General features: G+C 54.5%; 2 protein-coding genes and 1 pseudogene across 8 annotated transcripts in view; 2 read left to right on the plus strand and 1 right to left on the minus strand.

The window, feature by feature from the left end:
* The window catches only part of CCDC85C (coiled-coil domain containing 85C), an 85,752-nt gene extending 75,074 nt beyond the window's left edge, over positions 1-10,678 (plus strand). For 2 of the 4 annotated variants that reach the window (XM_032287456.1, XM_032287457.1), the window contains 3 exons: positions 3,891-3,998; positions 9,558-9,656; positions 10,445-10,571. In XM_032287456.1, coding sequence (XP_032143347.1) covers positions 3,891-3,998; positions 9,558-9,656; positions 10,445-10,534 — 297 coding nt within the window. In that variant the 3' untranslated portion in view covers positions 10,535-10,571. Of the gene's footprint in view, positions 1-3,890; positions 3,999-8,706; positions 8,803-9,557; positions 9,657-10,444 lie in introns of all 4 variants that reach the window. The other 2 variants (XM_032287455.1, XM_032287454.1) reach the window with 2 other exon arrangements.
* A 91-nt stretch (positions 10,679-10,769) lies between these two features.
* On the plus strand, positions 10,770-11,629 carry LOC116557782 (annotated as a pseudogene).
* Positions 11,630-14,273: 2,644 nt separating this feature from the next.
* CCNK (cyclin K) overlaps positions 14,274-26,780 on the minus strand; it is a 29,877-nt gene continuing 17,370 nt past the window's right edge. For all 4 annotated transcript variants that reach the window (XM_032287449.1, XM_032287452.1, XM_032287451.1 and 1 more), the window contains 7 exons: positions 24,820-24,925; positions 24,274-24,331; positions 23,323-23,492; positions 22,722-22,987; positions 22,066-22,099; positions 18,625-18,696; positions 14,274-15,635 (listed from right to left, as the gene is read on the minus strand). In XM_032287449.1, coding sequence (XP_032143340.1) covers positions 15,010-15,635; positions 18,625-18,696; positions 22,066-22,099; positions 22,722-22,987; positions 23,323-23,492; positions 24,274-24,331; positions 24,820-24,925 — 1,332 coding nt within the window. In that variant the 3' untranslated portion in view covers positions 14,274-15,009. The remainder of the gene's footprint in view (positions 15,636-18,624; positions 18,697-22,065; positions 22,100-22,721; positions 22,988-23,322; positions 23,493-24,273; positions 24,332-24,819; positions 24,926-26,780) is intronic.

Raw genomic sequence — 26,780 nt, forward strand, 5'->3', positions numbered from 1 at the left:
TGGTTCAGAACCGTGCCAGATGGTCCCTCCAAGGAGACTCCTTCCTTGGGCATTCTGTGCTAGTCAGCCTGGGGCTCTGAGCCTGGTGGTCCGAGCGGTCACTTGCAGGCAAACTGCCCACATGGGGACATTAGGGCACCCCCTCTTTGGTGCCTGCCTCCACCCCCCCAACCTCCAGCCCTCACTCCCCTTTTGCTGCTGCCTCCCTGAGGGGGCACAGCACTACGCCTAGCACACAGGAGCTGCTCTGTGTGTGCCTCTTGGACATATAACCGATGCAGCAGAAGGCACATTTGAGGGCTCTTGGGGAGCAGGAAGCCGGGTGAGAACAGCTCCTGAGAGCAGAGCCCTGAACAGGGCTTCCTGCCCGCAGCGCCCCCACCCTTCCCTCCCAAACAAGCAGCCTCAGGTGGGCAGGCAGGGTGGCGGGCTCTGTCTCCATGTCCCACCCTCCTCTGTTCAGCACCCCTCTGACAGTGCACCCTAGGGGTGGCCCCACATGGGTCTCCTGCAGCGTTGCAGGCAGGAATTCCTGGGGAGTCGGGAAGGTGAAGGACTGGGTGCGCCTGCTGTGGAGGAGGCTGGGGGCATTGCAGAGGCCCGGAGTGGGCGGCAGGACAACTGGAGTTTCCCCAGTGAGCCCCCACCGGGCCCCGAGTCTGGCAGTGTTGTAGTGAAGGCTCCGGATACAGGCTGGGGGTGGCCTGAACTCCGGGCCCCAGTGGAAAAGGGGTCCCTGCGACCTGTGTCTCTTCCTCCCTGGTCCAGGACACTCGTGCTGCCCTCTGGAAGCCCTAGAAGTGGGTGACGGGGATTGGTCCAGGCCGGGGTGGAAGGGGCCACGCTGAGTGTTTGCAGGGCTGGGCCCTGCCATGTTAGGATCCAGGAAATCTTGTCCCAGCTCCAAGTGGGCAGCTCTGTATGTTAAGATCCCTTCTCCCTGGGTCCTGAAGGAGCCACCTAAGGGAGACTCTGGGCAGGCAGGTGTTTCTGGGGAGCAGCAGTGGACCCTTCCCTCCCCGCTCCCACCCGCCCAAAAGGGCCAGCGCCTTCCTTAGCTGTGAGCTCTTCTCTGCGTGCAGACCGAGCCCTGCAGGTGATTTCTGCTCCTGCTTCCGCTCCTTGGTGAAATCCTAGGGAGTCTCCTTCTGCAAAGGGAGCGACGTGGCTCATAGAAGGATTTTTAATTTGGATTTAAGTGCAATAATGGTTACTCATTTGATGCGTCATTGGTCACATTGCCCCTTAATGAGAGATTGTGCATTTTTCCTGCCTGGCTTTGTGGCTTGCTAATAAAGTTCTATGGACATGCAAATGTTTATAGAGGCTCACCGAAGGCAAGGGTGGGAATTGTGAATTGCGTGCAGCTAATTAAAACCCTCCCTCATGCCCACACACACGCCTCCTCCCAGGGAAATTATCTGGGAGAGGGGAGGGGATGGCAGCACAAACCCACATTTTCAGTAACAGCATGTGGGAGCCCATTGGTTGAGGGCCAGAGAGGATGTGGAGGAAGGGATGCCTAAGTCCAAACAGAATCAGGACACCGGGCAGGGCAGGGCAGGGCAGGGTAGGGCAGGACCGGCTGGAGGGGAGGGCAGGGTAGGGTAGGGCAGGGCCAGCTGGAGGGGAGGGCAGGGTAGGGCAGGGCCGGCTGGAGGGGAGGGCAGGGTAGAGTAGGGCAGGGCCAGCTGGAGGGGAGGGCAGGGTAGGGCAGGGCCGGCTGGAGGGGAGGGCAGGGTAGGGCAGGGCCGGCTGGAGGGGAGGGCAGGGCAGAGCAGGGCAGGGCAGGGCAGGGCAGGGGAGGGCCAGCTGGAGGGGAGGGCAGGGCAGGGCAGGGCAGGGGAGGGCCAGCTGGAGGGGAGGGGAGGACAGGGCAGGGCAGGGCCGGCTGGAGGGGAGGGCAGCGGTTCCAATCCTAGGTGTTCCCTTCCTGGCTATGTGGCCCAGAGGAGTCACTGTGTGTGTGTGTGTGCACACATTTAGAGTGTGTGCCTGCTTAGAATGGATTCTCCATTGGAGAGGATTTTGTAACTCTCTTGTAAGAAAATCAGGTGGTTTGGAATTTTTGCCGTTAAGTGGAGCTAGGGTACCTCCCTCAGGAGAGGTGACCCAGGGAAGCATGGGTGGCTCTAGGGGGACGGGTCACTCATGTTGGGGGAGGGTGAGTGAGTGCTGGGCCTCTTCTTTTTGGTACCTGGTGGGTGGGTGGGGGGCTTTCCTTGATCTGGCCCCCAGCTGGGGACTGTGAGTGCCTCTGGTTAAGCTAGGCAGGGTCAGCCAGGGCTAATGTGGAGGTCAAGGGTGTGGGAGTCCCATTTGATGGTTCAGGGTTGTGCCCAAGGCCCCCTTTGCGCTGAGACCCCTTTTCGATGCTCGCCAGGGGCATCTAAAACCCAGCACACTTTGGGGGCCTGCAGGAAGGTTGGTTTCCGCTTCTCTCTCCGCTGTGCCCTCTCTGACCTAGGACCACACCCAGGTCCTCCCGGGGACCCAGGAAGCAGCCCCAGCCTCCAGTGCCCGCCTGCCCTGGCTGACAGGTGTCTGGGGGGTGAGGGCGATTTAATGAGAGAGAGACTGCCCGGATCCCTGCTCTCCTGCCTTAGCTCTGCGGGCCTCCGTGGGAGCTGGTAATAGAGCATTTACTCCCCTCCTAATGCCCCACCCCCTGCAGGACACAGCTGTTTGCTGGCCCTTGAGCCAAGCTCTTGAGACCTCCCTGCCTGGGTGGGGGGCCTGGCCAGGGCTCTGATGGGGCTGGGAGAGCACAGGGCTGGCCTTAGTGAGGCTGGGGCTTGTGAGAAGTGCAGGGCCAGGTCCAGCTTTTGAGGGAGGCAAGCAGGGTATGTCGGGGGGTCTTTCATGGCCAGGCCGAGGGGTCGGTGAGTGGAACTGGGACCCAGACATGGCTGCAGCCTGTCCCACCCTCCCTGCCCCCGCCCCAGCCCAGCCCCAGCCTGGGCCTCCTCTGCCCCCAAAGTTTGTTTGGGTAACTCTTCAGCCTGCTGATTTACGGGACATTCTGCTGGTTTTATCTGCGCAGCCCTTTTCTCTCTTTTGAAAAAGCAAAGGCTGTTTGGGCCAGAAACACCCAAAACCGCTTTGTGATACAGAAAGAAAGGCCTTCTGCTGGGCTGGGCCAGGCGAGGGTCACTGCGGGACTGACCTTCACACACTGAGAAGTTTCATGGGACCTGTTCATTCTGGCTCCTGGTCCCAGCTCCCAGCCCCAGCTCCTGGGGGTTGGGGGCATTTGCTTTGCTCTTGAGCCAAGGGCTAAGGCTTCCCTCCCTCCCTCCCTCCCTCCTGTGTGCAGGGCAGTAGTTTACGACCCCAGCTTGCGTGAGTTTTTAGGGATTCAGAGGCCGTACCCAGGACCTGCTTCAGGAGCTCCCTGTCCAAGGCAGAGGCAGCCTGGGCAGAACCTCCCTAGAGAGTCCAGAGCCGTGGGAGGTGGGAGGCCTTGCCTGTGGATGTGGCCCTGGGTGCTGCAGGTGGCTGGCCCAGGCCTGTGAACGGTGCCATCTGTGTGGGGACCCAAGGGCAGGATGTCAGAGTGGAGGAGCCAGGGTGGGCCTAGGGGTGGGAGAGAGCTCTCCTCACTTGCTGTCACTGGCTCTCCTTCATTCATTCATTCTGTTTATTCAGCTGTCCAACACATGTTTATGAAGTCCGTATTGGAGAGTGAATTGCTGAGATTTGAGCTGGGGAGAGCGAAGATATATTGATCCTGGCCGGGGGGAAGGATCAGGGGTGTGGAGGGGAGAGTAGAGGGGTCCTCTGAGGCTGTGCCTTTGAGCAGACCCTGCTGGCATGAGGAGCCATGCCCAAGGCCCTTGGCCAACTCAGCCTGGCCCTCCATCTAACCCCTTTTCCTCTCTTCCCTGCAGCAGGCAGGCTCCGGAGAGTTCCGCACGCTGCGGAAAGGCTTCTCACCCTACCACTCGGAGTCCCAGCTCGCGTCCCTGCCGCCCTCCTACCAGGACGCCCTGCAGAATGTGAGTGTGTGCCCCAAAGAAGCCCACGTGTTCCGGATGAGGGCCTGAGGCTCAGGTGGGCCAGTGACCTGCCCGGGGGCATGAGGATCTGGATGCCTGACTTCAGCCCCGGCCTGAGGCCCTGTGTCCCTGTGTCCTGCTCAGCGTGGCAGTTAAGAGGTGGAGCCCCAAGTAGGGTGACACTGCAGGAGGTTCAGGGCAGTGTCCAGAGGCCACATGCGCAAGGCTGCCTGTGCCCACCCACTGCCCCTCTGAGCAGCTCGTTAGCCTGTGCCACTCCTTGGCTACAGCGGGGAGAGGGTGCCCAGCTGGCCCTGGAGCTTGGGGCTCAGGTTTGTGGATTCTGCCATGAAATAGCCAATAACCTGGCTGACCTGCCCTGGAGGGAACGGGACAGGCCGCCTGGAGCCAGCTCCCGCGAAGTGGACCCTAGCTTGGGGCTGCACCCCGTGGATGGATATGATGGCAGTGGGAAGCAGTGGGAGTCCAGGTCCACTTGCCCTCCTCGCATGAGGGCCTCACCTTATGGGGCTTCCGCCTGGGGGAGCCCTGGCGGGCGAGTCGCTAATGCTCAGAAGGCGCTGGCTGTCCTTGTGGTGCCTGCAGAGCCGTGTATGGAGGTGCTTTTGGGCAGTGTGTGCGCCCGCAGCAGCTGCGCCCCTTCCTCCTCTCCCCCTTCACCCCTCGCCCACAAGGCTGATCTCAGGCCCCCCCGCAGAGCCGGCTAGACCTCAGTGCTGGCTGCTGGCTCTGCGATCTCGCTCTTGCAGCTCTTCCACTTTCTCCAGGAGTGCAGCTATTGAGGCTGTGCGGGCAGCAAAGCCTGCCGATGGCCCATATTCCAAGCATGTATCCAGGAGTCCTGTGGCTGAACGAGGCTCTAATGCTTCAGGATGAAGAGCTCTGGAAAGCCAAGTGATGCCCCCAAGGGGCTGGCTTCTTAGCCCTCATGCCCCGGGCCTCGAATGCATTCAGCTCGTGGGCTCGTGGGAGGGAGGGAGAGCAGCTCACAGTGACTCAGTGCTGTGACCCGCAGTCCTCCATGCGGCCTGCAGGTTGGGAAGTTCTGTGCAAGCACAGCTGTCATGTGCACTGGGTCTGCCAGACACTGTCGCCCTGCAGGCCTCGGAGAGCACACCCCGTGTATGGACCCAGCCTCAGGGCCTCACAGTGCTGATAATATGCTGTGAGAGTTCTGAAGTATTCGGGGTGGCTTCCGGGAGGAGGCAGCCTTGGGAGGGGCTTCGTGCCCCTTACCTCCTATTTTCCTCTAGATGGCCCTGTGCATGAGGGGCTGTCCCCCACTTTGGAGAGGAGGAAGTGAGGCCCATGGGGTGGGGTAGATGGTCAGCCCCTCTGGTGAGTGTGTATTGGTGCCTGTGAGTGCCTAGACGTTAGGGCCGGCGTGGGGCCGTGCAGGGGCTCTGCTCCATGAGGCTGGGAGGCAGGGTTATAAACTGAGGTGCAGGGGGCAGGACCGGGGGTGGTTGGTGGGAAGGCCCCCAAGAGTGATTATTAAGGGTCAAGGTGTCTCGTGGGAGGGGCTGCCATGAAAGCTGCAGAAGAAGCTGCCGCAGAGAGGCCAGGGCTAGCGGCCCAGGGGCCGGGCCTCGTGGAGTGCTCACAGGGCACTGGGCCCTTACTGGGCCCTGGAGAGCCCACATCCGTCACTCGGACCCCCGGGGAGAGTGAGGGGATTGTCCGGGGAGGCCTCTCTGGGTTCAGACACTGCCTGGGACTTGGGCCCTTGCAGACCCGGGCAGCTCTCCTTTAAGTCTGCCTGTGGCTCACGGGCATCGCGAGGGCATGCCGGAGAGGGTCCCTGGGTAAAGCAAGTGACTCTGTGGGGTGGGTACCCCCTCCCTGCCCACTGCTGCCCCTACCCTCCTACTGCTGGCTGTCAGGGCAGGTGCCCAGGCTGAACCCCAGGGGAGGGAGGTGGGAGTTTACAGGAGAACATTTTCATCACCCCAGAAAGGCACCCTGTACCCATTGGCAGTCACACCCATCCCCCTTCCTCCCAGCCACCGGTTGGTTGGTGCTTTCTGTCTCCATGGATTTGCCTATCCTGATATTTCATATAAATGGAATCGCATGACGTGCGGCCTTCTGTGTCTGGCTTCTTTCACTCTGGATCTTGTTCTCAGGGTCCATCCACAGGTACCCTGTATTGGTCTCATTGCTTTTTCACGGCTGAACGCTGTTCGATCGTACGGATAGAGCACTTCCTTCATTCCTTGCTGCACATTTGAATTGTTTTCATGTCGGGCTCGTATGAATGGCATTTTTAGCATTTGGGGACAGGTATTTTGTGGATGTATATGTTCAGTTCTCTCTGGTGAACGCTGGTATCCTCATTTTGGTCACCAGCTCGGGAGTCCCACAGACTTAGAGTTCAAGGCCCAGCCCCATTGTTTATAAGCTGTTTGGTCTTGGGCAAGCCATTCTCTTAGCCTCACTCTCTTCGTCTGTAAAGTGGGCATGTAGGCCAGGCACGGTTGCTCACGCCTCTAATCCCATCACTTTGGGAAACCAAGGTAGGAGGATTGCTTGAGTCCAGGAGTTCAAGGCCAGCCCGATGAAACCCCGTTTCTACAAAAAATACAAAAATTAGCTGGGCATGGTGGTGTGCACCTGTGGTCCCAGCTGCTCTGGGAAGATTGCCTGAGACTGGGAGGTCGAGGCTGCAGTGAGCTGAGATTGTGCCACTGCACTTCAGCCTGGGCGACGGAGTGAGATTCTATCTCAAAAAAAAAAAGTGGGCATGTTTGGATGTGTAGAAAGATAGCGCCTGCCTGGAGCAGTGTAGCAAGCACTCGGTGGGCAGTGCCACCCTAAGTGGGCATCTAGTCAGTGGGAGGTGTGAGTGGCCCAAGGGGGCTGAGTTCCAGTGCAGAAGGGGCCCCTGCACCCTGGGAATGCCCTGGAGGTAACACTGGGACTTTGTCTACTTCGGGTGTCACTTTCACCATCCCAGGCCATGCCCTTGCTGGCACCCACCACTGCCTAGTGAGGCGGGCAGGAGAGGGGCAACTTGTACTGCCCCACCCCCACACTCCTGGCTTCCCTTCTGCCTGTACTGCAGGAATCCCAGCCTCTTGGAGCTGGGGGCTGTAACAGGACAGGCAGCCCAGGGGCCTGATGCAGATGGGGACATAAGGCCAGAGGTGCCACGGGCCGGCTGGTACATGGACTGTGTTCTGTAGGGGAAGGTGCAGATAGGTGCAGGTGCCCGGGTCTCTGGGGGCCATGTGCGTGTGACTGACGCCCCCTGCTGGCCAGCATGGGGAATGCCACCTTCTATGTTAGGTTGGGGCACCACCCCCTTGCACTGCCCCAGTGGGAACCCCTGGCATCCCTGTTGGGTCCCCACACCACAGAGACCTGACAGCCTGGGCTGGAGTTAGGGGTTTACACAGAGAACCTGGGGCAGAGAACACTTTCTGTTGTCCAGACAAGGAAACTGAGGCTCAGCGTGGGTTGGGCCCAACTCCGTGATGCTTTCCTAGATTCCAGTGCTCTGGGGGGCCTCCAGAGGTGGCAGCTCCCAGGCCCCCTAGCCTCAGGGGTGGGGCCTGGTGTCCGACTGGAGGCAGGAGCAGGTCAGCCTGCAGAGCCCTGGGAGCAGGTCCAGGCCAGGGTGGGTGGGGAAGGCCCCAGGGGTCAGCTGCCCAGCCTGTAGGAGCTTCCCAGCCCTGCAGTGTTAGGTGGCCCCTGATGCGGGCCTGGGCAGGTGGGATTCCAGCCCAGCTCCCTGAGCCTTTGAGGCTGTTGGGAGGTGTCATCCAGGCCCCATTTACAGAGAGGGCAGCAGACTCAGCTGCCAGGGTCGGCCCAAGGATTGCCAGAGTGGGGAGCCCTGAAGACTAATGGAAAGCCCGCTTCCTGTTCCCTCCCTGCCCACAGGGCACCGCTGGGGGTTTTCTGTCTGGTTTTGGGCACTTGTGAGTTCCCCCTAAGCCTGTCCCAGCATCTGGTGACCTCCTAGTTCCTGTTGGCCCCCTGCGGTCCCCACTGCAGCTGGAAGCAGAAGCCCTGCGCTTGGCTTCCCAGCCACATGGACCCTTGCAGGCAGGAAGCTGGGGGTGGGATCGCCTGCTCCTGGGTAGACACGCATTGTCTGACAGAGGCTGGGTCCCCTCCCCAAGGCCTGATGTGGGAGCCGGGCACCTGGCGGCCAATTCATCCGACAGGGCTGGGAGGTAGCAGCCGGGAGGCAGGGCCTCGGGGTGCTCAGAGTGGAGCTGGCCTTGCCCACAGGGGCACCAGGGTGGGAAGGGGAAGGGACTTTGGATTCAGGTGCCACAATTGAGTCCAGACCTTCCTGGTCTTGCTGTGATTAGGGTCGCTTGCCCTCCCTGGGCTGAACTTGCTTTCCCTGCAAAACAGATGCTAGGTCTTATCTGTGGGAGGCTGTAGGGGAGCCCAAGAGGTGTGGGTGGACCCTGGACCACCCCTTTTGCCTCTGTGCTGTCAGGGACCATTTCATCTGTGGAAGACCTGGTGGGCAGGACTGGCAGGTGGGGCTGTGGGCTCCTTGGGGCTCCGTGCTCACACCTGCTTCCTCTGCCTCACCCCCTGTCCCCTTTTCCTCCCACCTGGGCCCTGGCCCCTGAGCATCAGTGCCTTCTTGAGCCACTGGTCATGCCTGTGGCCACCACGTGGGAGCCAGCCAGGGTGAGCTGAGATGTGTGATTCCCTCCCCCAGGGCCCAGCCTGCCCCGTACCTGAGCTGCCCTCACCCTCCTCTGCCAGCTACAGCCCTGCAGGACAGAAGCCGGAGGCTGTCGTGCACGCCATGAAGGTGAGGGCCACGACCCGCTCCCTCAGGAGCCCCAGATGCTGGGTGTGTCATGGGACTGTGGGGCCTTTGTACCTGGGGGCATCTAAGTGGCAGGGGTGGGGGGTTTCATCTGTGTATGGGTGGCTGGGTGACCATGGCTGCCTGGAGCACTGTGAGGGCAGAACTCAGAGGTGGCAGTTGTAAGTGTGTCACCTGTCTGCCATCCCTGCGCTAGCAAGACTGAGGCCTGGGGTTGGGAGGGCAGGTGCCCCACTAAGCCAGAGAGTTAGGGACAGGAGTGGGGCTGGAACTAAGCTCAGGTCCCCCAGGCCCAGCCTCTGCAGGTGCAGGTGAGCGGGTCTGATGGGTTCCGGTTTCTCCAGGCTGTGTACACCTGAGCACAGTCCCCACTCCCGCGCCCCATGACATCTCACACGTGTGCACAGGCATGCCCACACATACTCCCACCCCCTCCACGTTGTCTCCAGCGGGCCCTGGGTTGGAGTGAGTCCACCTGTCTGAGGTCATCCCTGCCCTGCCTGTCTCCCTCCCCGCAGGTGGCCCAGCCAAGAGCTGCTTCCCTTGGGCATCCACGCATCAGCAGGCTGAGGAGAGGACCTGCCCCTCAGTGTTTTCCACACTTGTCCCCAGGGTCCCCGCAGCTCAGGGTCCTTAGCTTTGGTTTGCAGCAGGGAAGCTGAGGCTCAGGGACCAGGCAGCTTGCCCAAGGTCTGCCTGTGGCCTCTGACCCTGACCCTGAGGCCTGTTTCCTTCAGGTCCTGGAGGTGCATGAGAATCTGGACCGGCAGCTCCAGGACAGCTGCGAGGAGGACCTGAGTGAGAAAGAGAAGGCCATCGTTCGTGAGATGTGCAACGTGAGGCTTCCGGGGTGGGGGCCGAGGCCTGGCACTGGGAGGGTGCCCAGGGCCACCCAGCATGGCCACACCCTTCCCTGAGTGGGACTCCATTTCTCGAATGCTCAGCCACAGCGGGGTGGTTTTGGAGGCACTGCGAGCCCTGGCCAGTCGTCACCTCGCTGCCCCCCGCCCCTCCCAGAGGGCCCCTAGTCTGCAGATCCGCCCTTCCCAGGAGCGCCGTGCCAGGGGTTTGGGATAGAGCCTGAGCCCCCCACTCCCTGGGACTGGTTTTGTTTGCCCCAGATGTTCCTGGGTGTCTGGCCCCTGGGCCTCCCAGCTTGCTGGTGCCGCCTGTGGCTGCCGGCTGGGCAGGTGGTGCTCCGAGCAGGAGGTCCAGGTGGAACCCTCCCGCATGCCAGGCTGGGGCCACCCAGGAGAGCCCAGTGCCCCACCCAGCTGGGCACCATCGGTGGTCTCCTTGGGTGCTGGCAGGAGCCATCTGGGAAGGGGTTTTGTGGGGTCTGAACCCAGGTCTTATGGGGGTGGGACGGGAGCTCTGAACTGCAGCCCCTCCCCTGCATCACCTGGTGGGGCCCGTGGACGCCGCTGGACAGTTGCAAGGTCTGATAGTGAGGGTGGCGTGCAAAAACCTGGCGTGGGTGTCTCTGGGCCTGCAGTGGCCTCCATGTCCCTCGGGGCCCCATGGCTCTGAGGACGTGGGCAGTTCTGCAGTGAAGAGGCGGCAGGTGTGCACAGCTGGCGCGTGGACGTGGGCGAGCCCCCTCACATCCTGCTCCCCTCCACAGGTCGTCTGGAGAAAGCTGGGAGACGCGGCCAGCTCCAAGCCCTCCATACGGCAGCACCTGTCTGGGAACCAGTTCAAGGGGCCTTTGTAGGGCCACTCTTGCGTGGACGTGGACTGGCCCCACTGGGGGTTCCCAGGGGGAGTTTCAGGCCCTAGCCACCGCAGGACCTCCGGCCGAGCCCGTCTTCTTTCTCTGTGGTGAATTGTACATAGGACGCTGCCCACCCTGGCCCAGGCCGCCATCTCCCGCCTCACACACCAGCAACCTGGGAAGAGGAGACACTGCGACCCGAGCTACAGATCGGCCTGGACGCCTCGCTCCCTCTGGGCCCCGGGCCCTGGGTTTCATGAGCAAGAGGCCGCAAGCTGCTTCTGAGATCCAGCCCAGGGACTGTCCAGGCTCCTGTGTCCTGCCTGGGATGGAGGGGCCACTCATCAAACCCTCTTCTCCTGGCTGCCACCCACACTGGAGACCACCGCTACCTGGGTCTTGCTGCAGGTGGCAGCCCTTCTCACCCACCTGCCGTGGCCTGGTCCCAGGCCCACCCAGCACTGAGCCCCCGGCACCGTGGACAAGGCTGCTTACTGTGTCCGTGGCTGGCTGGAGGCTGCCCTGGGCCCTTTCTGTGACACTCAGCCCTGGAGCTCAGGGTCCCCTCACACCTGGAGATCCATCCCCAGCCACCCAGTGCCAGCTGCTCCTTGCTTTTGGAGGTCACCCCCTCCCCCAACAGTCTCTGCAGTGTCCCCTGCCACCCTGTCCCCCAACACAGTCTCTGCAGTGTCCCCCCACCACCCTGTCCCCCAACAGTCTCTGCAATGTCCCCATGCCACCCTGTCCCCCAACACACAGTCTCTGCAGTGTCCCCCGCCACCCTGTCCCCTAACACACAAAGTTTCTGCAGTGTCCCCCGCCATCCTGTCCCCTAACACAGTCTCTGCAGTGTGCCCCGCCACCCTGTCCCCTAACAGTCTCTGCAGTGTCCCCGTCACCCTGTCCAGGCTGCCCCTTTTGGGTTCCTCCTGCCCCATGCCTGAGGTGTGCCCCTTTCTGTGGTTTACATGACGAAGGACCTGGGGAGAGCTTCTGGGCTGAGCCACATGGGATTCTCCTGGTGGGCAGCGCTAGGCCTCAGCTGGGGCTCTGGTTGGCTGTGGCCTCCCCCAGGGACTGGCTGCACCTTGGGTCCCTGTGGACAGAGCTGTCTGGGTTGCAGATGAGAGTTTTGCTCTTTTTGGGAAGGAGGAGGCCTGGCCTAGTGCTGGCTTTAGTTTGCGGTGTGACCTTTAGCAGTTCACGAAGCCTCTCTGGGCCCCCGATAGGTCTCTGAGGTTCCTTTCAGCCTTGCTTATGGCTGCAGGCCATCCAGTGCCACAGGGCAGGGGTCCTCACTAGGGGCATGTGAGCCGCCAGCTGACCTGCTGGGGAGGCCAACGCGGGCTGGGCGGAGCCAAGTTCTGCAACCTTGCCGTCCTCGCTGCGGGTGGACAGTTGCGTCCCGCTCTGAGCGCATGTCCCCAGCTGTAAAATGGGCAGCATAAGGCCCTCCTCACAGGATTCTGGGGATCAAGTGAGCTCTTTGTGTAAATGACCATGTATAAACTGTAAAGTGCAATAGAAAATTTTGCGTGGGGTAAGTGATATGTGGCACGTGACAGGTGAGATCCTAGAGCCGCAGCGGGGACAGGCCACTCCCCACATCCGCATGCTGCTGTGAGCAGCCCTGGCTCGAGTCCAGGACCTCACCAGGTCCTCGGCAGACTCCCTTGCTCTTCAGGGGTGCTCAGAGCCCCAGCTGAAGAGCCCAGAGGCTGTCTTCCTACCCAGCAGGTCTCCCGCAGGCCTGAGGCTGGGGACGCAGGCAGGAGGGAGGTGGCTGCCCTGTCCCTCTCCATAGCTGGCGGCTCCATTCTGAGCAGTTCTCGCTGCCCATTTGCTCTCAGGGGAAAGCTCACGCCCCCCATCTTAGCCCGGGGGGGAGTGGGTGGTGCTGGTGATGGGATGGTGTGGCGCTCCTCCTGTGGCTGTCACCAGGATAGTCTTTGGGAAGGAGGGTCCCACAGTCAGGTGGTGCTCTCCTGGTCACTAGGGGTGTACATGTGAAGTTGGGTGAACACCTGCTGGTCATGGTACCCAGTGATTCTTGCCCACGTGGGCAGCTGGGCAGAGGCCCTTCTGGGTCTTGGAGTCTAATGAAGACCAGAGCAGCCCAAGGAGTGTGGGTCAATTTTGAGTGGGAGCCAAGTCTGGGAACCCGTGTGCGTCATGTTTGGGTCAGGTTGGCTTGGCCACCACTGAAATAAGCAATAAGTATGGGCTCCTGGTACCTGTGGATCTCCTGCAAACAGGTCCAGAGAACAGCCTTGAAGCCACCTTTCCCCTCAAGGGGATGGACCCTGTCCTTAATGCTGCAGTGGCATCCAGGGATCAGTGGAACATTGCTTTGAGAACCCTCTTGCCTGTTACGGAGACAGCACAAAGCTGGTGCCCCCTGAGCCAACATGGCACTGGCATGGCTTTCCAGGACAGAACTCTGTCAGTGACAGTCACATCTCAAATTAATAGCTGATTTTAAAGGCCAGCAGTAGTGACGCCATATGCCTGAGTACAGGTGGCAGTGGCAGAGCACCGTGGGCTGTAGAGGGTCAGACGGGGCCTCCCACGGGGGAACCCTGGGACGCTGCAGCCCAGGGTGACCTCTAGCTCTGAAAGCCTCCAGTGGGGGTGCCCTTTCAGATGCTCCCTTTCCATTTCAAAGGCTCAGATTCTTGACGGTGAAGCTGGCCGCAGCACTGGCACTCGGCTTCAGTGTCCACTGTGACGGACTGTCTGTCTCCTTTCTTGCCTCAGCCAGGCGGCCAGGTCCATCCTGGCCCAGAACATGCTGAGCACATTTTGTAGGGGGCACCTTCTTATCCAAGTTACTAGCTACACACCAGTGTTTTGTTTAAAGAGAAAAAAGTGACCTTTCATTTTTTTTTCTTGAAACTTGAGGAAACAAAGATACATACTACTGATTTTTTTTTTTTTTTCTTAAAAACAAAATGCATGACTGCAGAGTGGCAGAGGTGTTTATTTTTCATACTGCGGGGGGAGTATTTGTGCTGCTTTTTGGAGATGGACTGGAACGTCTGCTTTCTGTCCCGGGCCCGGCAGCTATGTCTATTTTCTGTAGAAGGTGCCACCGTGAGACCTGGAGCCACCCTTTCCTGCCCTGGCACGGTTTAGAGCTGGGAGCCTGTGACTCCCGGCCTGTTTCTACCTTCTATCCAACCACTCTGATGTGGGGAGACAAAAAGAAATAGAACTTTTTGATAGTGTGGTAAAAACACTGATTTGAACTATTTTAGTAAAAGGAGTAACAATATTGTGATAGTGTATACTTTGAGCTAGATAAATAAAGGCCTCTTTGTGCGCCTCCTGGCTGGCTGCTCGGTGTGTTTCTGTCATGGGGGGCAGGATCAGAGACAGGCCATGGCCCCTCAAGCACCTCAGATGGGGGTTCATTCAGGGCCCCTTAGAGTAGATGGTGAGGCTGCTGCCCCTCCAACTGCCTCCGTCTCATCACAGGTGGGTTGGTTTCAAACCCAAGCCCGTGTCTGACTGTATTCTATGCACCAAGGCAGGCGCGGGACACAGGCAGGCTGGCTTGGCACGCGGCTCTGCCGATTCACCCAGAGTGCCTTGGGAGACGCTGGGGTTGGCTCTCTGGCCAGGCCTCTCCTGGATCCCCAGGGTCCGGAGGGAGGAAACAAGCTTCAGCAGATTTTGTAACCCAGGGACTGCAAAGGCCTGGAGCCCCACCTTCCACCCATAACAAAGAAAGGGATAGTTTCAGAACTGCTTTTATTTGGATAACTGACTGAAGGAGTCTCATTTGTAACCAAGATGGAATTCACAGTATGTTGTTACATTCACACTTAAAAAATATATCTCTATGTACAGGAATTTGCAAATAGATGTAAACATACATTACTTTCCAAATACATTTCTCCCCTTCTCCCTGGAGGAAAAAGAAAAAAGCCATCCAACAGGCAACCCCTTCAAAACAATTTTAATACAAAGGATGCAAACATCTATAAATGAAAAGTGTGGTTCTTCTGACCCTTCTGGGTGTCATGGGAGAGAACGTCATTGAATGAAAATGACAACAGCTTGACTTCAGATGGAATTGGACTATTTAAAATGGAGTTTCCAGGAAAAGTAGGCACTGATTTCTAGAAGGAAATTAACTCCTTACCGAAGCTATTTATTGAGCCAATATGGCTGGTTAACATCTTCACTAGTATAAAGTAACCCAGTGCAGGACTCAGACGTGAGCTGAACCAAGTGTACACGGTCAGACTGCAAGGGCACTGATGAGACTACTCTGAAAGCTGGCTGTCCCCGTCCTCCAGATGAGGACCACCCCGATTCTATCCCAGGGGCCTGGTCCATTCCTCCCATACTGCAATGGTCACGCATTATACAAGGTACCCTGCTGCTTTCCCACTTCAACTACTCTGCAAGTTGATTACAAAAACTTGTTTAAAAAAAAAAAAAAAAAAAGGGAAAAAAGGCTCCCGTTATCTCATCCAGGCTGCCCGCCCCAGCCCCCCAACTGGAGGCATGCCGGGTGGGGGAATGGGCGGGGGCACGGGGGGCTGTCCTCCAGGGGGCACAGCAGGAGGTGGGTAGCTGGCTGGTGGCAGGCCCAAGCCTGGAGGAGGGTGAGGGGGCACTGCGTGGGTAGGGGGCAGGCGTGGAGGTGGGGGTGGGAAGTTGGGGTTATAGGTGGGTGGAGGTGGGGGGTAGCCAGGAGTAGGGGGTGGGATGGCAGGTGGGGGGAAGGAGGCCGGGGGAGGCGGCACAGGCGGTGGGGGTGGGTTGGGCGGGTAGACGTGGGGGTGGTAGGGCAGGTGTGCAGGTGGGCCGTAGGCGGGGGGCAGGGCGCCGTAGGAGGGCCCCTCGGCCTTCATCATGGACTGCAGGCTCTGGTAGCCCTCTCCAGACATGTAGGAGCTGGTGGTGGACATCCCGGTTATGTAGCTGGAGGGGGGTGGGGGCGGGGGCCGGTGTGGCAGTGGTGGTGGCTGGTGCACAGGAGCCGGGTGGGCCGGAGGAGGAATCTGGACTTTGGGGAGGTCAGTGGCATCCACAGGGCCTGGCGGCTCAGCCTCACCTAAGGCAGCAGCGTGGGGAGGCTTCCGGTCTGCAGGAGAGAGATGTGTCAGTGCCTGGCCTCCGCCAGCAACGGCTGCTCTTTCAGTGCCTCCCGGCCCTTCAGGGCCACCTTTACAGAGGAGCAGGGAGCAGCTGCCACCTCTGTGGCCCAGTGCATGGGCCCGTGCCCCATGTCCTGATGCCACCAGATGTCTCCCCGTCATCTGTCGAAAGGGCCCTCCATTCTGTCTGGCATGGCCTGGGGTTTCCTTCCCTCAGCCCCAACCACACCACCCATAGGCAGTCTTGGCAGCACACAAAGCCCCCCTGTGCCCTAGCCCCGGCCCCCCTTCCTAGTGCAACAAGCGTGGGAGTTCTGCTTTTCTGCCCGTTTCTGTCTTCAGAATCTGAGCCCAGGAGTCAGGACCACGATGAACTCCTGTCTGCAGCACTGGCATTTTTCAGAGAGCCTCAGAGTTAGTCAAATGAATTGATGGCACTTAAAACAACTCTTTACAAGCCTCTGACACTCCCAACGTATCCATCAACGAAGCAATTCAGGTTCCACTCCACTCAAGATGGGCTAGATACACCCCACTGCGTGCTCTCAGAGAGCAGTCTCCTTGAGAGAAGTGTGTGCATGCGTGCTGTGTCTGCGTGTGCAACGGGGACAGGTGGTACCAGGTATCGAGCACTCCCGAGATACCCGTGTTCAGAACCAGCCACAGGCCCCTCCCAGCCCACAAGCCCTCACGCCCACTTCCACCAAAGCCTTATCTACACGTTTTGGCCTGTGATCTCTTGGCCACCATCAGACCCCTGGAAAATGATGTCGATACACCCCGCCACAGAGAGCCAAACAGAATGAGTGTCCTTTCCCAAGGCAGCCCAAGAGACAAACCATAGGAGCAACATGAGAAGAACACATGGCTCCAGAAAAGGGCATAAAGAGGGCAAAGGCCATCAGAGGCTTCTGTTCCCCAAGCACTTGGGCTGGGCAAGGCACAGCATGGCGTCCTGGTTGTGTAGACATGGACACTGGTGCACAACCCGTCTGATCTCGTCAAAGTGAGCATGAGCAGGATTTCAGGTCAGCAACAGGTGTGCCACTGGGGCCTGCCTGTGCAGACCAGTGCCCCCCAGTCCACCAGGCCGAAGGTCAGACATGCCTGACCTTAGAGAACTGGTTTCCGCTCCAGGTTGGGGCCAGGTGCTCTGGGGTTTTGGAAGCTGACTAAAAAAGAGGTACAGAAAAGTGCCAACACCCTTTAACGCTTCCGGTGTGTCACTCCATAGCCACTTGCCCACAGGCCTGCTCCTCCACCTCGCAGAAGCCAACTCTTCCAACACTCAACCCCAAGGCCTAAATCTTCATGTCACCAGTGCGCCTGCCCTTGTCCTTTGTCACTGAGCTGGAACAGCAAGTGGGGATCTCCCCTCGGCACCCCATTCCCTCTCTGCACACTTGCTCCTGACCCAAGTGCCACACACGGCCACCAAACTGCCTCCTAAACATCCCTGCTGACCTGAACGTTTCTTCCCTCAGCCTAGGCCTCCCAGGAGCTACGCTTCCTTCCCTTCGTTACTGCCCAGCTTTGCTGCCTCCACCTTCGGAGGCGCCGTGGCTCCCAGGCGCTGCTCTCTTCACCACGGCCTCCTGGCAGTGGTTCTGGCTCCCAGGTCTCATTTGAGTCCCAGGCCTACTCCTGGCCGGCTGTAATGGGGGAGGGGGCAGAGCTCTGAGGCCTCCACAGCAGCTACTCAGGCCCTGGAGGCAGCAGCACCCCTCTGGCCGCCCCGGGCTCCCCAACTGAGCCACCTGTCTGTCTCCTCAGCGCAGGGGCAGCCTGACTTGGACCAGAGGAACTGCACCTGGCAAGGTGCTCCCTAAATGCTCCATGAGCAACAGCAGGTGCTGTTTAAAGTAAGGTTCATATTGAATTGGGGGTTTTGGGATTTGGCCCAAAGTGGAAAATGACACCTCTGTTTTCCCAAAGCACAAACGCTATCATGATTGAGTAGAAACAGAAATGTCATCTGTGGCACATCTGTTAGGGACACACGGTGCTGTGAGCCCCAGAGTGAGCCACGTGCACCGACCAACAGTGACTGCAGCGGGTGGGAGAAGCCGACAGAGGCTCGGAAGCCTCCGGAGTATCAACCACCTTTCGGAAAGAAAGCACAGGTCACTCCGGCCTTCTCTAGCACTTCACCTTCTGAAATGGTCAATGGAATGGCCACAGGCAAAGAATGCCATCTGCTTTCCAGCTTTTCTCCTCTATTTCCACTGGGATCGGAGAGGCTTTGCGGTGTGCCACACACCTGTGGAGAACTTCTCACTCTTTCATTTACTCTGTACAACTGCTTCTTCGTCCAAATGCACTAGGACGGCACCCTGCCGACAGGAAGCAGGTGTGGGAGGCCGGAGCCCAGCACCCACAGTAACCCTGCCTCCATCTGGATAAACGCTCAGCTGGCAGGGTTTGGCTTTCTTTCCTAAAACTGATTCTAATACAATGTGTAGTTTAGCATTTCTGGATGTGAGAGGTCGGAGAATAGTCAGATATACTTAACAATTTACAACATTCTCAAACTATCTGGTGAAAATGAGAATTTTTTTTTCTTGAGACAGTCTCCTCCTTACCCAGGCTGGAGTGCAGTGGTGCCATCACAGCTCACTGCAGCCTCCATGCCCAGGGCTCAAGCGATCTTCCATCTCAGCCTCCTGAGTGGTTGGGACTATAGGTGTGTGCTACCATACCTGGCTAATTTTTTGGATAGGTCTCACTTTGTTGCTTAGGCTGACCATGAACTCCTAGGGTCAGGTGATCCTCCTGCCTCAGCCTCCCAAAGTGCTGGGATCATAGACATAAACCGTTGTGCCCAGCCCGAGAACAATTTTTCAAAGATTCCTGCCTGTGGCTGATGCTGTAAATCTGGGCCCCACCGTCCCCCTTTTCTAAGCTCCCAGGACCTGCTGTGTCCATCACTCAGCGGCAATGTGTACAGCTGGCCAAGCTGCTTCAGCAGATGCTTACCTGGAGGTGGGTGGGCTGGAGGCAACGGTGGGTGAGTGGTCTCAATCTTGGGAATTTTAGGTGGTGGTGGTTCTACAAAAAAAAAAAAAAAAAAGCAGATTGGAAAGCCGCTCGGACCTCTTCACATGACTAAGCATGCCATAAAGAAAATGTACTGGCAGAGGTTTCTTTGGGAGAAAAAGAACAGAGATGAGCAAGGCTTTAACTTGAAGAAGGTTCTCAGCTAAACCATTATGCACGAATCCTGTTAAATTAAATACTACCTTCCTCCACAAGACCTGCAAGCTTCCCGCAGGCAGGCCATTCTCCACGCCTACCTGAGTTCCCTTGCTGACTTCACACAAGTCCTTCCAACAATGTGAGGCCAGCAGAGCGACCTCTTCATGAGCATGTATTACCTATGTGGAGTCCTCCCTGGTACAGAGATACCAAGAAAGGTCCAGAGTAGCAGCAACATGTCACTCAGTTCCCTGGGGGTTCACAAGAGAATCTCTACCTTTTTGTAATTTATTTACTCTCTCCCAAATACTGACTTCCCGTTGGCAGCACGTCAGAAGCAGCGCATTAACTGGGCTCAGAAGAGCTCTGGAGGCTGACACGCTGATTGCAGGAAGGATGTGCTGCTCATAAAAGCCCAGCAGTCGGGACCCCTGAGGGAAACAGCCCACCCTTCCAGGGTCAGGCAGCGGTATGCAGCCAGTCTCCACAATGGCGGCACTAGGTCTCCAAGGCAGCCCATGGGAAGTCCAATCTCTTCCATTTAAGAAGGCAGCATGCACAGCCCAGCTGAAAAAGAACCCTGTCTTTCTGTTTGCATGTTGAGGCTTTTCCTTCCTGAAATGTACTTTCTTCTGGCTTGTATACCACTGAGATCTGAGTCCCCTCTCTGGATTTCCTCCATCTCAAACACAGGCTCGATTCAAGGTCCAGGGACCTCCTCTCTCTTCACCCTCTTCCTCAGCGTCCAAAACTACTCTAAGTGGACAACTACAAACGTACATTTCTAGTGTCTATCTTGCCACCAAAACCATGGCCCACCCCTAGACCCACCGACCAGCACCTCGCACTCCTCCTTTTCCCTTCCTCCGGTAACCGGTACTGCTCTCACCTCAGGAACCCACCTCCTCCCTTTATCCACAACTTCGAATAGGCAGCTGCTGCTGTCTACAGCAGGGCTGTCCAACAGCAATATAGCTGAGAGCCACGTATCTACAATTTTAAACTTTCCAGGAGCCACTTTAGTTTCTGAGACAGGGTCCCGCTCTGTCACCCAGGCCGGAGTGCTGCAGCTTCAACCAGCCAGGCTCAAGGGATTCTGCTGCCTCAGCCTCCCAAGTAGCTGGGACCACAGATGCGGCACCACCACGCCCAGCTGATTTTTAAATTTTCAGTAGTGACAGGGTCTCCCTGCACTACATAACACTCGAGGCCCGGCTGGCCTCGAATTCCTGGGCTCAAATCATGCCTTGGCCTCCCAAAGTGCTGGGATTACAGCTGTGCCAGGAGCCAATTTAACAAGTAAAAGGAACACTCCAGCCTGGGCACCAGAGCAAGACTTTGGGAAAAAAAAAAGTGAAAAGGATCAAAATTTATTTAACCCCACAGATCTAAAATTTTATCTCAACATGTAACAATATAAAACTTTACTAATGAGAGGCCTCACACTCTCCTTTCTTGGAAATCTCTTGTGTATTTTACCTGACGGTGCTTTGGAATTTGAGCCAGCCACATTTTGAGTGCTCATAGCCCTCTGCAGCCAGTGGCCTGCACAGCACAGCGCAGCTAAGCTCCTCTATGAAGCCACCTCTGGACCCACCCTTCCTGCCTGCAGCCAGCACGCCGAGGCCACCATGTTTCACCATGCTTCCCGTGGGTGTCAGCAAGCTTCTCCCCATTCCCAACCACTTGCTGTATTTACTGCTGCCAGGGGACTCGTTCTCAAATGAATTTAGACTCTTCCATTTCCCTGCTAAATCTGCAATGGCTTCCCTTGCCTCTGCAAAACTCACAGTCCTCCAGGTGAACTCTGATCTGGTCCTAACCCACATTTTAGACCCTATCAGAAGCTATTGCCTTTCAATCTGTCACATTCCAGGAAGACTCCTCTCCATTTCCCCAAGATTCTCAATTCTTTTGCTCACTTCCGTCCTTCCACCTTACTGCTCCATCCATCCCCTCTGCTCCCCCTGCTCAAAGGCAGCTCCTCCTTCAAGGTCACATGCAGCTTGTTTCCTACCCCACTGACAGCACATCAGCTCGTCTCAAATGCATCCCACGTGGCATGGAGCACAGCCCATTCTTGTGTCTCACATTTAATGCCTGTCCATTTGAAGCTAATTAAAAAATTCACCTGTAGGCTGGGAGCGGTGGCTCATGCCTGTAATCCCAGCACTCAAGAGGTTGAGGCAGGCAGATCACCTGAAGTCAGGGGTTCAAGACCAGCCTGGCTAACATGGAGAAAACCTGTCTCTACTAAAAATACAGAATTAACCGGGAATGGTGGCACATGCCTGTAATCCTGGTTACTCGGGAGGCTGAGGCAGGAAAATCACTTGAACCTGGGAGGTGGAGGTTGTGGTGAGCCGAGATCGCACCATTGCATTCCACCATGGGCAATAAGAACAAAAGTCCATCACACATTCTCTCTCTCTCACACACACACACACACACACACACACACAAATTCACCTGTACCGAACTCATCACTCCCTCATATATACTGAAAAAAAAAAAAGCTCTATCATAACTGGAAGATGTCACAGCAGTTTGACGAATAATTCACTGGAACTAAGAACCAAGTAGCAAAGAAACAGAAATGAGTCAACCTGGTCTGTGCCTTCGAAGAGTTCAGTATGATGGGCGGACTGACCCTATGACCAAACATTTCTAACTTTCTGTTCTGTAACTGTTCCAATTTTGCTCGCTCCTTCTGTTTATTTCCAATACAGACATGAACTAACTTTGGGTTCTATAGACTTGTGACGCCCCCTCAACCCAAGTGTGTTTAAAAGAGGTCTGGCATGCATGTGCAGCCAGGCCGGGCTGGGCCTTGGCTCTCTGGGCAGCACACCACCCACCTACTGCGGCTTGGTGCTCGGAGAGGACTCTGCTGCTGTGAAGGGGGTAACTAATCTCTGAAACGAAAACTGCAGCAACAGTTCTCCTACACCCATCATTTTATTTTTATATATGTTACTGAGTACATTTTTATTGCCAATAACATTTTCTCTATTGACAGTTTCATAAGAGCATGATTTTAAAATGTATGCTCAGGTGATAAACAGACAATGCAGTTTTGCTGATGGAAAAGTTCTGGAAGAGCCCTAAAGTTAAGACTTAAGGCTAATTTAGATCTGAAAGGAAATAACATTGGCTAAGAATTTAAAGTTTTGCATATGAACACATAAAACTAAAAAACAAAACATCAGAAGAGGAAATTACCTGCTGCTTTGTTCTCTTCTTTGGGAGATACAACCTGTTACAAAAGAAATATACAACTGTTAACTGGGATCCTGAGTATGAAGAGAAAAAAATGGATTATCCAGGTACCACCAGAATCAGTGACAGTAGTAGTCACTGTGAACAGCCTCAGACAAAAATTATTTCTGGCCTAAACTTTCAGGGCAACCCACGGCACCTACCAGATTGTCATTTCTGCTCCCTTCCTCTTTCCATTTACCAATATAAGACAGAATGACTAGCTTTCCTGAATGGTGATTTCCAAGTAACACTAAGTTTCGGGACCACTTGGGTGCAGGAAACAGTCCTCTGTTTGGGGTCAGGCAGCTGCACAGAAGCAGCATGCACAATGACACTGCTAGGCCCCAGCAACGACACCCTGACAGGCTTCAGAACCCTGGCAGGGACGACACAGGCAGCAGGGCTGGAGCTGTGCAGAGGGCCCTCCTGGTTCTCAGAGGCGGCCTGTCCTTGGAGCACCTTCATTTTCAGGCTCCCCGGAGACACACAGACTGAGTTTGGGTGGATCACCCCTGCTTCCGGCATTCCCTGCGGTCGCTTAGAAATGAGAACAGTGCTCAGGTGTGGCTGCCACCTGGAAAGCCCGCCCTGCTCAGGGCCTACCCTGGCCTACTCACCACGGCTCGCTTAACCTGTCGGGGAGAACTGGGCTGCGGAGAGGGTTTCTTGGGCTGCTGGGCTGGCTGCTGCTGCTGGGCTGGTTGCTGGGGGTCCTTCTGCTGGGGCTGGGATGGTTCGGAGCCTTGAGACGGTTGTGACTGTTGTACTTGCGGCACTTGTGGTGTAGGCTGAAGAGATGGGGGCTGTTGCAGCTGATGGGGGGTGTGATGAGGCATCTGTTGTTTTCCTTGTGAGTAAAGATCCAGGATTTGGTGGCATATGTCTAAATGATAGCCAACAATTACATTTGACACAAACTGGCATTTAAAATAAAACTGTACCTGGATAAAGAATCAGTTACGATATCCCCAGGAGGACCTAGGCATGACTCACATCTGCAACTCACCCTATCTTGGTTGTGCACAGACTGGTGTGCATTTTTAGTTTGCCAAAAGTATGTGTTCGGACACTCTTTTTAGATAATTTAATTAAAGATGCTTCTGAATTATTGCTTATCTATGTCTATTTGGAAAAATCCACTCTTGGGACTCAGGGTACACTTGGAAGAATAAGCTAAACATGGAACACCCTCACAAGAAAGCTTAGCATGCCTGATACCTTCCAAAACGTCGACTGGGACATCTTGAACAAACTGCTCCCACCATCTCCTATACATGGGTTTGGAGGTCCATTCTTGTATTTCGAATTTGCACAAACGTCCTGCGAGATACATCACTGCTACTGCTATGATCTCTGGTTCCCACTGCAGTGACAAGGTGGTGCAGAGACTAGTTCAACAAGAAAAAAAAAAGGTTAAATTATATGATCTAACATTTATGATTAAACCAGTGCATGAAGATGCCATAACTAACCATTAATTTGCTCATTCGCCCCTAAGTTTAATTAAAGTACTATACATAAAAACACTCAAGTCTTTAGTCTTCTAAAGGTACCCAAGTTACTTTAACCACAATTAGTAATTTATCTATTCCTTAAAGTATTGGGAAAATTCTCTAGCACATCCAAAAATTGCTACATCATGAAATACAAATGAAAATGTCTTGTGTTATTTAAGCTGTTGAAGTCCTAGCCACTCAACTGCTTCTTCAAACGAAATCGTACGGGGGAAGTCAAACGTGAGAGAAGCTTCACTGACTGAGGTGGGATGGGGCTGACAGCCACTCTAACCACAGGCATTCTGTTTCCCACCATGGTACCTCATTAGATCCCTGGCCTCCAAAAAGCATGTCAAGGCTCCAAAACTTTTATACCAGGAAGTATATTTTGCAGAACCAAATGGGCTCCAAGTATTTAGTTTTCAAAATTTTCCAGTGTATTGTTTTGGACTTCTGTTTCAGACTGGTGATAAAATTTCAGCATCTCACACCATGACAGGGCAAGGGAGAAGGAAACCCTCTGCTGGGAGCCCCAGCTCTGCCATTCACTGGCTCTTCAAGCCAGGGCAAATCAGTTTCTTCCGACACAAAATGAGGCGTTTAGATGAAATGGCCCATAAAGTCTCTGCCTATTTTAAAATACTATAATTAAACAATATTTGAACATGTATACCTGTCATTTACAAATGTCCATGCCATTTGAACCAACTTTTGAATTTTGTTTTTATCACCTAGAAATGGGGGGGGGAAAAAGGTAAATTAATAGCAATAGAAAAAAATTCACAGGCAGCAGCAAGTATTTACTGAAAACCTACTACAGGTTTGGCACCACTCAAATACACAGCAAAGAGCTTTTGCCTGGGAAACAAGGATGAATGATGTGGGTCCATGTCCTACCCCTTCTTCTTCCTCATGGCCTACGCCAAACCACCATGTATGGAAAACCTGGTTCCAAGGCTAAGTTTATTAGGCTATTTAAAAGATTCTGACTCATTTTCCTGCCTCTCATATCACTCGGCAACTGGATGGCAGAGCTTGTTTATACATAAAAGGAAACAGCATTAATGGCTGCAATACTGAATTGACTGAGCAAACCACGTCCTTGGTATTTTACACATAAACTTTGGTTCCTCTTTTGAGAAGCGTAATCTGAGTGTCAACAAATTATAAAGACTTGATTTCAGAATGAAAAAGATCTTCTGAAAATTTGTCTTCTTACCTTTGAGTTGCTTTGCATATTTGAGTAGGAACTGGTATGGGTGTTCCACCTGTAAATCAAACTTGATGGTCTGCAGTAAGATTCTCTCCAGAACCATTACTTCCTCCTAAAAATCGACCACACGTTAGGATGGTAATTCCAATCACAGGTCTCAAGCAGCGTTACAAAAGTGAGCTTTCCCATCTATTTATTCTCTCTTGAACTTATATTTTAGCAACTGTTTTTCATTCCTTTCTCTCCCGTTCAGACTTTTAACATGCTCAGAGACACTGATAATAAATTCTGAAAATATCTCAAACAGAAAGACAAATCAGAGGGTTAATGTAAGAAAATACTGAAAACAAAATAAAGATCCTTAAAAACATTATTACCTTCAATACAGACAAGAGTCTCCCTTTACAAAACAGGTCTTTATGTTATTGATAATTTGACTAAACTGTAATTTCTTTCAAGACCTCAAATTTTAAAAATGTAATCTTTTAGGAATATTCATTGAAAACATTTTAAGCAAGAAAGAGTTTATGATAGCCTCATGAAAACTCAGAAAGAGAAGTTGTACCAGTGTGTGTGTACGTGTGTGTTTGTATATACACTCATACGCATGTACACATATAGTGTATTATGTGTCAATAGGGGCAAATCAATTTTGTGTTTAAATCTTTATTTGAAATAAACGGTCCCAACATCACCTACTGAATGATCATTTCCAATTTTATTTAAAATGCCACCTGAATCACCTCCTAAACTACGTGTGTATGTCTGCATACACACAATCTTTTCTGTTCACCGCTCTGTTTGTCTACTGCTGTACCAAGTACAGCAGTACTTGGGTGGGATACAATAGCTCCGGTATTACTTCTCTTTTTCAAACAGTTTCTTGGTTCTGCATGTCCCCCTCACCCAAATGTTAGTAGCCACTTTACTTAGTATCACTCCAGAAAACATACATGCTGCTAATATTCTCACTGGGAGCTCACTGGATTTACAGAATGATTAGGGAGAATGGAGATTTTCAACCACATTGAATTTTCCTTCCAAAAATTTATTAATTAAATCTTTTCAGTCCTTTAGTTATTTTAAAAGTCCTCCCCACCCCACTAACGAGGTTTCCACAAGGTTTATCCTTGGATATTTTACTGCTGCTATCATTAATGAAATGTGCTCTTTGATAATACTCTCTAACTAACGTCTTGAACTCAGCCTCTTTACAGCGGAACTGTACCTACAACGTAGAGCACAATCAAGACACTGTGTCGGGAGGACAACTGCAGAGAATTCCTTGTTTGGCATCAAAGAAAGGGCATTGTAGAGGACGGTAAATCTCATCAAAAGGTGCACAGACCCATAGGTCACTAGCTTTCTTTAAGAGCATGGTATCATTTTATAGGATATGGAGATAATTCTATAATGATTTATTATTTCAAATCACATGGCAAGATTAAGGTTTTTCAACTTGAGTTTCCCAAGCATTTTCTCATGAAAGTTTTTAAAAATCTTATAAACTTTCACACAGTATAAAAAAAAATTGGGCCAGACATGGCGGCTCATGCCTGTAATCCCAGCACTCTGGGAGGCCAAGGCAGGTAGATCACTTGAGGTCAGGAGTTCAAGACCAGTTTGGCCAACAGGGTGATACCCCATCTCTACTAAAAATACAAAAATTAGCTAGGTGTGATAGCATGCACCTGTAGTCCCAGCTACTAGGGAAGCTGGGGCAGGAGAATTGCTTCAATCCAGAGGCAGCAGCTTCAGTGAGCTGAGACTGTACCACTGCACTCTAGCCTAAGTAACAGAGTGAGACTCTGTCTCAAAAAAAAAATTATTTTTTTTCTTTGCCTGTCATTGTCACCACCTGCTTCCCAGAAGCTTCAGCATTTACTCTAAATTTAGAAAGAATTTTTTTTACCAATGGGCTTGCAGGCTGTGGCCCATATACTGTTACAGGATAGCCAAGGCCTGCC

Source organism: Sapajus apella, unplaced genomic scaffold, assembly GCF_009761245.1.
Source record: "Sapajus apella isolate SASKATOON/1434 unplaced genomic scaffold, GSC_monkey_1.0 scaffold20, whole genome shotgun sequence".
Classification (NCBI taxonomy): Eukaryota; Metazoa; Chordata; class Mammalia; order Primates; family Cebidae; genus Sapajus; species Sapajus apella.